General features: G+C 44.1%; 2 protein-coding genes across 2 annotated transcripts; one reads left to right on the forward strand and one right to left on the reverse strand.

Moving 5' to 3' along the window:
- Nucleotides 1-14: 14 nt before the first annotated feature.
- LOC143216215 (spermine oxidase-like) lies at nucleotides 15-996 on the forward strand. Its single transcript, XM_076439078.1, has 2 exons — nucleotides 15-518; nucleotides 734-996. Exons 1-2 carry the CDS (start codon nucleotides 15-17, stop codon nucleotides 860-862), a joined length of 633 nt encoding a protein of 210 aa, XP_076295193.1. The 3' UTR covers nucleotides 863-996.
- Nucleotides 938-10,943, reverse strand: LOC143216221 (uncharacterized). Its single transcript, XM_076439084.1, has 17 exons — nucleotides 10,593-10,943; nucleotides 9,506-9,761; nucleotides 8,899-9,106; nucleotides 8,606-8,842; nucleotides 8,224-8,355; nucleotides 7,749-7,951; nucleotides 7,549-7,669; nucleotides 7,386-7,486; nucleotides 5,956-5,958; nucleotides 4,407-4,552; nucleotides 3,184-3,439; nucleotides 2,581-2,788; nucleotides 2,288-2,524; nucleotides 1,910-2,041; nucleotides 1,432-1,634; nucleotides 1,232-1,352; nucleotides 938-1,169 (listed from the first exon to the last, which is right to left on the reverse strand). The coding sequence occupies exons 1-17, from the start codon at nucleotides 10,801-10,803 to the stop codon at nucleotides 1,038-1,040; spliced, it is 2,907 nt and encodes a 968-aa protein (XP_076295199.1). The 5' UTR covers nucleotides 10,804-10,943; the 3' UTR covers nucleotides 938-1,037.
- Between the last annotated feature and the right edge of the window lie 12 nt (nucleotides 10,944-10,955).

Below are 10,955 nucleotides of genomic sequence, written 5' to 3' on the forward strand. Positions count from 1 at the left end.
ATAATTACAAGACGATGTTTGTGCCTGCTTTGCCGCAATCGTTCAGTCAGGCGATCGAGAATCTCGGATTCGGTTTGATCAATAAAGTCTTTCTGGACTTCGGTGAAGCTTGGTGGAGCAGTGACACAAAAGGATTCCAGTTCCTTTGGCCGGAGAGGAAGCCGGAGATCATGAACGGTGCCACAGAGCCCTCGTGGATTAGGGATTTGACTGGATTCGACATTCTTCCGGATCGGGAAGGTGTTCTTCTAGGCTGGGTGGGTGGCCACGGGGCTCGCATCATCGAGACCTTGAGCGAGCAACAAGTAGCAGCTGACTGCGAGAATTTACTGAAACAGTTTTTGAATATCGACTCGATACCTCCAGTGAAGAAATGCTTTAGAACTAAATGGAACTCAAATCCGTACGCCAGGGGTAGCTACAGCTACATACCAACCAGGTGCGATGACATTGGGATCACACCTGGGTCTCTGGCCGAGCCTATATGGAGAAAAGTCGCGGGTAACCGCGGCAATAAGGTGGGCAATTGAAAATCATGTATACATACAATACAGCAGTCGCGACGAACTAGCGGTCAATCCCACCATAGTCTCTTTCTTACGTGATTCGTTGTTGTTTATATCTCCATTGCACTCACACTTCGCGCGCGCGCACGTATTTTGATGGTGGGGGAATAGACTGGTTGAAGGGGGGATCATAAATCATGTGGCATCTCATGAACTTTATGTTTCAGGCGATGCCTACGATGATGTTCGCCGGCGAAGCAACCAACGACAATTACTTCTCGACGACACATGGCGCTTACGACACCGGCGTGAAGCAAGCTCAAGTTTTTCTACGCCACCACGTATTTAGGCGTTGATCGAAAATATTATACGCATTATACGTATAATATGTATAAAGGAAAGTTATATTTGATACGGTACAGCGGTGCCAGTTATTTTGCCGAAATCAAGCGTGGCTCGTATATTTGTAAATATAATCTGCTACAATAATCATCTCGTTATTCTTATTTCTTCTTAATCTGCTTCGTTACTTTATTCAGTTGTGCTGTTGGTTTTAGCGTACAATTTAATCAATCTCTCGGCTTCCCTCCATCCGCTTCCGATGGCACCGTGCACTGTTGCCGCATTTATCTTAGTCGTGGCCTCCCCAGCGAATAGAATCACCTGTGAACAAGCAGTGAACGATTGAGTCTCGAACCAAAGGCTAGTCCAAGAGGAGAACCCACCGGTTTTCCATTTTTCGTCACAGGCTCAGCTAGCTCGTCCGCACCCACGTTCGCTTTCGCCGAATCCACACTCACGTAGCTGTACGTGCCCCGGAAATGTTTATTCTGATGCCACTTGCTCCTGCGGGCAAAGAGAAACGCGTAAGCAAGAGATAAACGCAGAAAGAAAGAATGCTTCAGATAGTCGACGGAGATGGTACCTTATCATTGACACTGGCTCGCTGACGTTATAAGACTTCGAGAAGAAGTTGTGCAACATCTCTGTGACCTGCTCGAGAACCTCAGCGTCAGTGCGATCGTCGATAAGACGCGCGCCCTTTCCAGAGATCCACAGCAGCAGTAAACGTGGCTTATGCTCGACGACGCTGAAGGACAACGTGTAAGGCATCCACATCCTTTTCGTCTGAAAAACGCAGCACAAGCTCGTGTAAAGAAAACATTGCTAAACGTTTCACCTACCACTACAATCATTTAACCCTTTAACCCTTCAGGGACGACGTTCGATTTGTTAGTTACAGGTGTTAATCATTAGACTGCAGATTTTTATGCAAAATATATGGTGAATGAAAGTGTATCTAATCTAATGTGTACGGACGTCGTCGCCGGGGGGTTAATTAAATTGTATTTCATTTTGATAATGCGCGTTATAGGAGGTCCTGCTGCAGATCTTATACGCACATCATTCTCGAATGCTTCCAGCTCATCTTCAGTCCATATGGGCCCCATCAGCTTGTTCTTGGCACCCTCCGGGTTGAACCAAGTGTCGTTGAAGGCAAGGTGCACTTTACAAGCGTTTCCGTATCCATGTGTCTAAGCAACGAATCGCGTTCAGTTGAAAGTCTTTCTCGTGAACAAATTGTTAACCCTTTGCACTTTATTACACTAAACATTTCTTCCGACCTAGAATATTTCCATTCTACTTATATAATTTGTCTCATTTTAATGGAACTAACCCTGATTTAGTCCTAATTCTAATGGTCAGAAATGTTTTGTAATTTCTAAGAGTCGTCGTTCGAATGCTAAGGGATAATCATTTATCAAGCGAGGAATGTGTACTTTGATCGCCGCGATCTTCGAGTCCGAAAGTTGGGGGGTGAACAGCGTTTCATAGTCAGCTTTCAGCACACCCAACGAAGGCGTCATGATCACATGGTCGGCGGTGTATTCCTTGCCGTCTTGCGTTGTCACCTTTACCGTACCCTCTTCGCTCGAGTAGTCCACTTTGGTCACCTCAGCGTTCAGAATCGTTTTGTTCATCACCGGTAGTTCCTCCTCCGGGTTCGGGATCTTTTTCTAAAGAGAAACTGTTTGGTTCAGACGTGAACGATCCTGAGTATTAGAGTACAGACCATCATTATGTCCAGAATAGTGCTGTAACCGCGCGTCTTCCAATTAACACCCCGGTCTCCTCCCGACATCTCATCGTAGCCGCTGACTGAAACGTCGTACCAAGTGTCCCCTGGCTCAAGGCCCGTCAGCAACAGATTCATGTGCCACAGCAATTGCTCTTGCATTGTGTCGTTTAGTTCCGGATATTGGGCGAGTCGCTGTTTCACTCTAACAAAGCAAATTGAACTTTTTACGCAGTACCGCCAATGGACACAACGAAAGGTCGTCTTTCGCAAGTCTTTAGAACGGAAGGACCTCCGGTTGTTATTCTTCCATAGTCTTTCGTTTTAAAAACCTTTTGAACGTTCCGAGCACACTTTAGCACACTATACTAGGAAAAAAGGAGAGCCTAATGCTTAGAAGATCTAGGTCCAGTTTCACCTAATTTTTTGACTCTGTTGTGCTCCTCGGACGAGGTGTATATTTAGAATAGTGCTCAGAACGCAGAAATATCAGTATCAATTTTTCTTAGTAAATTAGAATCTGAATAGACCTAAGCATGAACGTCTATGTTATTTTTAATGTGATTTGTCTTCCGTGGGATGAAGGACTCGTAGTCGTACCTGTCTGCCACGCATTCACCATAGGAACCATTGCATTCTGTCATGGTCTCATTGCTATCGTCCTCCAGGTACTCTATGAAAATGTTGGTGATGTTAGCCACGAGGTCGGGTTCTATTTGCTCGCCGTTGGACGTGAACATCTCGTATCGGTACGGATCCGAATGATCTGTGAGGTTCAATGGGGCCGCCATATCGTATGCCACGTTCCCTTGATGTCCATCGACCCATTGTGCTCCTTGATCGATCAGGTACTCATCTATTAAAATCAAAAGCTATCAATTGCAATCAAAAGAGATAACTAGGCCGCGGATTTTTCTGCAAAATTGTCTGCATCAATTTAAACGACCTGATAATAATCGGAATTTGTAAATTCTTTAAATATCTTCATTGCTTTGCATCCGATCTACTCATTTCTGTTATAAATACATGAAATATTAGAGCTAACTTATATGTCGAGGACGAATCCAGCGATCTGTGTTATCACTAATACTTTTCAGTGACCTTGTATACTGAAAAAGAATTAAGGTCATATGGAGGTCATGAAATTATAGGTTGCTGGATTCGTCTCGGTCTGGGCTATCTTGTGGTAGATATGAAAATTTACGGTGGTACAAATTAGGTCAGAGAGATAGTCAGCTAAAAATAAGACAAAAATTCTATCGAATGGTACGCGTGTATTTGGCGAATCTTCAAATCCACTTTTCTCGAAAACGATGTCTCCAACGCAATTATTGTTACTGCTGATTCGACTCGCTTCCAGGATTCTAAGGGTGCGGGTTTAGCCTTCTCATTTCTCGATAATACAAACACGTAGCTTTTCAATAGTTAAAAATGCTAGATAAATTCGTTTTACAGTAATTTGCATTATCCGGCTATTTTCATAGCTATTCATGCTCAGTTGTATGCTTCCGAATAATACGCTGCTGAATAATGAAAATTACGCCTCGTAAACGAAAAATAGAACTTTTGAGGAAGATAGCGCCCTAGATCGATCTTTTATCTAGCGTTTTTGACCACTGGAAAACCCCTTGTTTGTATTATCGAGAAATGAGAAGGCGAATCCCGCACCCTTGCAATCCTGGAAAAAGGAGTCTACTCCCTTAATTTCAGCTGTACTATCTCCGTGGCCCTATTTGTTTATAAAAATATCGATGGTCTTGAAATCTTGCAAAATCTTGAGAACAATTAATGTTCTCGAATTAGATTCCCTGCGAGATACTCACCGAATTTGATAGTATTGACTCGACCGCCGATTCTGTCCTCAGCCTCCAGTATCAGAAGATCCTCGATGCCGTTCTCAAGTAGTTTAGTTGCAGCTGCAATTCCTGATGCACCCGCGCCGACGATTATCACCCTCGGCGGACTTGAGCTTGCCTGGATCTGATTCAGGCTCGCGATTAGGCCGAAAAAAAGCAGGATCACGGATCGGTGCATCTTCGCAGAGCCGTAACGACTGACTCTTCGAACGCGTAGATTTATCGGTGGGATTGAATGGACAACCTCGTTTCACACGATAACTCTTCTTATATATAGTTCCGTGCTATTGTGCGAATTGTAATCTGCCTCTGTGTTAGGGATTAGAGCAATTGGTGGTAGTATACCGGCCGCATCAGCAACCGAAGCGGCATATAATCGAATTGTAATTAATTACATAATTCTGTCAATAGATCATAGGGTCGAGGGTAAGATCGGATGCAATTGTTTTGCGATCATTCGGGATTTTCTACGGCGCGTCTCCCCTTTTTCACGTCGCTAAAAATCGACGCGCAGGACTTTGCGGAAATTCCGGTTTCCTAAGAAAAAAATAACCACCGTTCTCGGAGGTGCAAAGTGTAATCTCGCGGGAACGTGAATGGGCCGCGTAGACAGCAGGTAAGTTTTCTTTAATGATCCTCTCTTATTTAGTATACGCGAGACAGAGTAGTTCCATAAATCATCTCTGCCAGCGCTATTTTCAACCATGTGACCAATAAAAAATAATGTTGCTCGACCGTTAGGAAAATTCCTCTCCAAACAGTTGCCGTTATCGATTACGATTTTTCTATACCGCCGTCTATATCGTGTCGAAACTGTTTACAAATCGAAATAAAGTATTATACTTTTCTTATTGTATCTCGTATCTCGAAACTGACGGGCGCGAGTTCTATGGAACCCTAAAGTATATATGAGTTCGACCGGTTTCTGTAAAAAAAAACCGCTTGAAACATATCCTCCTGGACATAATTGCCATCCGCCCCACTTCTATGCTGCAACGTGAACGGAATTATGATTTTCAATACCAATATCCACATATGCTTTTGTAGATCATTTTATAACGGTTATCCTCCTGCTGTGGCTAGCATAATAGAGGAACTGATGGACTGGATCTCAAGTTTCTCGTGATAGATAACGCATGTTCAACGCTGGGCGACTTGTCCACCAAATACTGGAGCAAGTTCAAGGTGAGAATTACGATGAGTCTTTGCGTCTCGCCTGTTGGTTGATTTACCAGTATACATCGATGTTCAGATGGTTGCAGCATGTACGGGAGAGTATAGGGTAAATATGTATTTTTTTGCAGTTTGTTTGAGGCTCCGAGAATCCCTTATTCAGGAATGGTTACCATAGCTTAACGAAAATCATCGCGGACGGTATAAATAAGGAAAATCTGCGACTGAACACCGCCGTGGATTCCATCGAATAGCATAAGGTGCTCGACAAGGATCTCGAGGCACCCGTTGTATTGAAGTTATCAAACAACACTCGGATCCTCTCCGACTGCGTGATCGTCACTAGCTCTCTCGGTTACTTAAAGGATAATTACAAGACGATGTTCGTGCCTGCTTTGCCGCAATCGTTCAGTCAGGCGATCGAGAATCTCGGATTCGGTTTGATCAATAAAGTCTTTCTGGACTTCGGCGAAGCTTGGTGGAGCAGTGACACAAAAGGATTCCAGTTCCGTACGCCAGGGGTAGCTACAGCTACATACCAACCAGGTGCGATGACATTGGGATCACACCTGGGTCTCTGGCCGAGCTTTTATGGAGAAAAGTCGCGGGTAACCGCGGCAATAAGGTGGGCAATTGAAAATCATGTATACAGGGTGTCCCACTGTATCGAGAACGGCAGAATATCTCGGAAGACAGTGTCGTTATCAAAAAAGTGTTCCTACAAAAGTTGTTTGGTATTACGGGCTACGTTACGTGGTATTAATTGTTTTGTTGTGGGTGGAGTGGTGGACATTTCAAGGTCACCTTGATTTTTTTAAATGGAATACTATATTTTTTTCTTTAGAAAATAATAGCGGGTAGTGAGACGAATCCAAAGATGTGCTACACGATATTATTCTGATTTTGATGAAGGTGAAAAAAGCTTGTGTTTACATCCTGGATCGGTCGTCGGCCAACAGCCAGCAGCCGCTGCTAAGTGGCGTCGAATACGTCAGTATTAAATTACTGCGATAGGACTGCGATAGGTTTGTGGGAATCTGTTTGAAAAACAGATTGCAGTCGCGAAAAAGCACAAAAAACTAAAATAAAAAAATTTTTTTTTTAAATTAGAAAAAAAATTTTTTTTTTTAATTAGCAAAAAAAAATTAGCACATCTTTGGATTCGTCTCACTACCCGCTATTATTTTCTAAAGAAAAAAATATAGTATTCCATTTAAAAAAATCAAGGTGACCTTGAAATGTCCTCCACCACTCCACCCACAACAAAACAAATAATACCACGTAACGTAGCCCGTAATACCAAACAACTTTTGTAGGAACACTTTTTTGATAACGACACTGTCTTCCGAGATATTCTGCCGTTCTCGATACAGTGGGACACCCTGTATATGTACAGCAGTCGCGACGAACTGGCGGTCAATCCCACCATACTCTCTTTCCTACGCGATTCGTTGTTGTTTATATCTCCATTGCATTCACACTTCGCACGCGCACGTCTTTTGATGGTGGGGGAATAGACCAGTTGAAGGGGAGATCATAAATCATGTGGCATATCATGACTCATGAACTTTATGTTTCAGGTTCAGGCGATGCCTACGGTGATGTTCGCCGGCGACGCAACCAACGACAACTACTTCTCGACGACACACGGCGCTTACCACACCGGCGTACAGCGGTGCCAGTTATTTTGCCGAAGTCAAGCGTGACTCGTATATTTGTAAATATAATCAGCTACAATAATCATCTCATTATTCTTATTCTTTTTTAGCGTACAATTTAATCAATCTCTCGGCTTCCCTCCATCCGCTTCCGATGGCACCGTGCACTGTTGCCGAATTTATCATAGTCGTGGCCTCCCCAGCGAATAGAATCACCTGTGAACAAGCAATGAACGATTGAGTCTCGAACCAAAAGCTAGTCCAAGAGGAGAACCCACCGGTTTTCCATTTTTCGTCACAGGCTCAGCTAGCTCGTCCGCACCCACGTTCGCTTTCGCCGAATCCACACTCACGTAGCTGTACGTGCCCCGGAAATGTTTATTCTGATGCCACTTGCTCCTGCGGGCAAAGAGAAACGCGTAAGCAAGAGATAAACGCAGAAAGAAAGAATGCTTCAGATAGTCGACGGAGATGGTACCTTATCATTGACACTGGCTCGCTGACGTTATAAGACTTCGAGAAGAAGTTGTGCAACATCTCTGTGACCTGCTCGAGAACCTCAGCGTCAGTGCGATCGTCGATAAGACGCGCGCCCTTTCCAGAGATCCACAGCAGCAGTAAACGTGGCTTATGCTCGACGACGCTGAAGGACATCGAGTAAGGCATCCACATCCTTTTCGTCTGAAAAACGCAGCACAAGCTCGTGTAAAAAAATTGATCAACGTTTCACCTACCACGACAATCATTTGACCCTTTAACTCTTCAGGGACGACGTTCGATTTGTTAGTTACAGATGTTAATCATTAGACTGCAGATTTTTATGCAGAATATATGGTGAATGAAAGTGTATCTAATCTAATGTGTACGGACGTCGTCGCCAGGGGGTTAATTAAATTTTATTTCATTTTGATAACGCGCGTTATAGGAGGTCCTGCTGCAGATCTTATACGCACATCATTCTCGAATGTTGCCAGCTCATCTTCAGTCCATATGGGCTCCATCACCTTGTTCTTGGCACCCTCCGGATTGAACCAAGTGTCGTTGAAGGCCAGGTGCACTTTACAAGCGTTTCCGTATCCATGTGTCTAAGCAACGAATCGTGTTCAGTTGAAAGTCTTTCTCGTGAACAAATAAATTGTTAACCCTTTGCACTCTATTACACGAAACATTTCTTCCGACCTAGAATATTTCCATTCTACTTATATAATTTGTTTCATTTTAATGAAACTGATCCTGATTTAGTCCTAATCCTAATGGTCAGAAATGTTTTGTAATTTCTAAGAGTCGTCGTTCGAATGCTAAGGGATAATCATTTATCAAGCGAGGAATGTGTACTTTGATCGCCGCGATCTTCGAGTCCGAAAGTTGGGGGGTGAACAGCGTTTCATAGTCAGCTTTCAGCACACCCAACGAAGGCGTCATGATCACATGGTCGGCGGTGTATTCCTTGCCGTCTTGCGTTGTCACCTTTACCGTACCCTCTTCGCTCGAGTAGTCCACTTTGGTCACCTCAGCGTTCAGAATCGTTTTGTTCATCACCGGTAGTTCCTCCTCCGGGTTCGGGATCTTTTTCTAAAGAGAAACTGTTTGGTTCAGACGTGAACGATCCTGAGTATTAGAGTACAGACCATCATTATGTCCAGAATAGTGCTGTAACCGCGCGTCTTCCAATTAACACCCCGGTCTCCTCCCGACATCTCATCGTAGCCACCCACTGATACGTCGTACCAAGTGTCCCCTGGCTCAAGGCTCGTCAGCATCAGATTCATGGTCCACAGTAATTGCTCTTGCATTGTGTCGTTCAGTTCCGGATATTGGGCGAGTCGCTGTTTCACTCTAACAAAGCAAATTGAACGTGTTACGCGGTACCGCCAATGGACACAACGAAAGGTCGTCTTTCACAAGTCTTTAGAACGGTGCTAAGGACCTCCGGTTGTTATTGTTTCATAGTCTTTCGTTTTAAAAACCTTTTGAACGTTCCGAGCACACTTTAGCACACTATATTAGGAAAAAGGGAGAGCCTAATGCTTAGAAGATCTAGGTCCAGTTTCACCTAATTTTTTAACTCTGTTGTGCTCCTCGGACGAGGTGTATATTTAGAATAGTGCTCAGAACGCAGAAATATCAGTATCAATTTTTCTTAGTAAATTAGAATCTGAATAGACCTAAGCATGAACGTCTATGTTATTTTTAATGTGGTTTGTCTTTCGAGGGATGAAGGACTCGTAGTCGTACCTGTCTGCCACGCATTCACCATAGGAACCATTGCATTCTGTCATGGTCTCATTGCTATCGGCCTCCAGGTACTCTATGAAAATGTTGGTGATGTTAGCCACAAGGTCGGGTTCTATTTGCTCGCCGTTGGACGTGAACATCTCGAATCGGTACGGATCCGAATGATCTGTGAGGTTCAATGGGGCCGCCATATCGTATGCCACGTTCCCTTCATCCCCATGGATCCATTGTGCTCCTTCATCGACCAGGTACTCATCTACAAAAATCAAAAGTTATCAGTTAAAACTTATCAATTGCAATCAAAAGAAATAACTAGGCCGCGGATTTTTCTGCAAAATTGTCTGCATCAATTTAAACGAACTGATAATAATCGGAATTTGTAAATTCTTTAAATATCTTCATTGCTTTGCATCCGATCTACTCATTTCTGTTATAAATACATGAAATCCACACTTTAGAGCTAACTTATATGTCGAGGACGAATCCAGCGATCTGCGTTATCACTAATACTTTCCAGTGACCTTGTATACCGGAAACGAATTAAAACGAATTAAGGTCATACGGTTGGGAAGCCCAATCCGGGAAGGCCAATCCAAAAGGCTCCTGGGACGGGGGACATCGTGTGGGTGAACCGCACGGGGTCCAAATAGATTAGGTAATTGCTGGGTAAGCTTCAGTCCCCCCACGAAAGGGGCTGTTCAAGCCAGGGGTGGAGGTGGTCGGTAGCATTCATTCACGAGATCCCGACCACCTCCAATTAGCTCAGGGAGGTCACCGTAGGTTTTTTAGTGGATAGGTCTGACCCTTCTGGACAGACGAGCCCCACATAACCCCGTTTCTCCCCCAGGAGGGCGGGGTATGCCTAAAGCATTTTTGACTACTGAGAAACCCCGTGTTTGTATTATCGAGAATTGAGAAGGCGAATCCCGCACCCTTGCAATCCTGGAAAAAGGAGTCTACTCCCTTAATTCCAGCTGTACTATCTCCGTGGCCCTATTTGTTTATAAAAATATCGATGGTCCTGAAATCTTGCAAAATTTTGAGAACAATTAATGTTCTCGAATTAGATTCCATGCGAGATACTCACCGAATTTGATAGTCTTGACTCGACCGCCGATTCTGTCCTCAGCCTCCAGTATCAGAAGATCCTCGATGCCGTTCTCAAGTAGTTTAGTTGCAGCTGCAATTCCTGATGCACCCGCGCCGACGATTATCACCCTCGGCGGACTTGAGCTTGCCTGGATCTGATTCAGGCTCGCGATTAGGCCGAAAAAAAGCAGGATCACGGATCGGTGCATCTTCGCAGAGCCGTAACGACTGACTCTTCGAACGCGTAGATTTATCGGTGGGATTGAATGGACAACCTCGTTTCACACGATAACTCTTCTTATATATAGTTCCGTGCTATTGTGCGAATTGTAATCTGCCTCTGTGTTAGGGATTAGAGCAA

Source organism: Lasioglossum baleicum, chromosome 15 (genome assembly GCF_051020765.1).
Source record: "Lasioglossum baleicum chromosome 15, iyLasBale1, whole genome shotgun sequence".
Classification (NCBI taxonomy): Eukaryota; Metazoa; Arthropoda; class Insecta; order Hymenoptera; family Halictidae; genus Lasioglossum; species Lasioglossum baleicum.

Excerpts from the sequence above, each read along its gene's own strand:
- LOC143216221 (XM_076439084.1), bottom strand. The coding sequence starts at position 10,803 with ATGCACCGATCCGTGATCCTGCTTTTTTTCGGCCTAATCGCGAGCCTG. Across the intron at positions 7,670-7,748 it reads GAGCCAGTGTCAATGATAAG|GAGCAAGTGGCATCAGAATA; the intron begins GTACCATCTCCG and ends CTTTGCCCGCAG. Across the intron at positions 1,170-1,231 it reads TGACGAAAAATGGAAAACCG|GTGATTCTATTCGCTGGGGA; the intron begins GTGGGTTCTCCT and ends GCTTGTTCACAG.
- LOC143216215 (XM_076439078.1), top strand. The coding sequence starts at position 15 with ATGTTTGTGCCTGCTTTGCCGCAATCGTTCAGTCAGGCGATCGAGAAT. Across the intron at positions 519-733 it reads CGGGTAACCGCGGCAATAAG|GCGATGCCTACGATGATGTT; the intron begins GTGGGCAATTGA and ends TTTATGTTTCAG.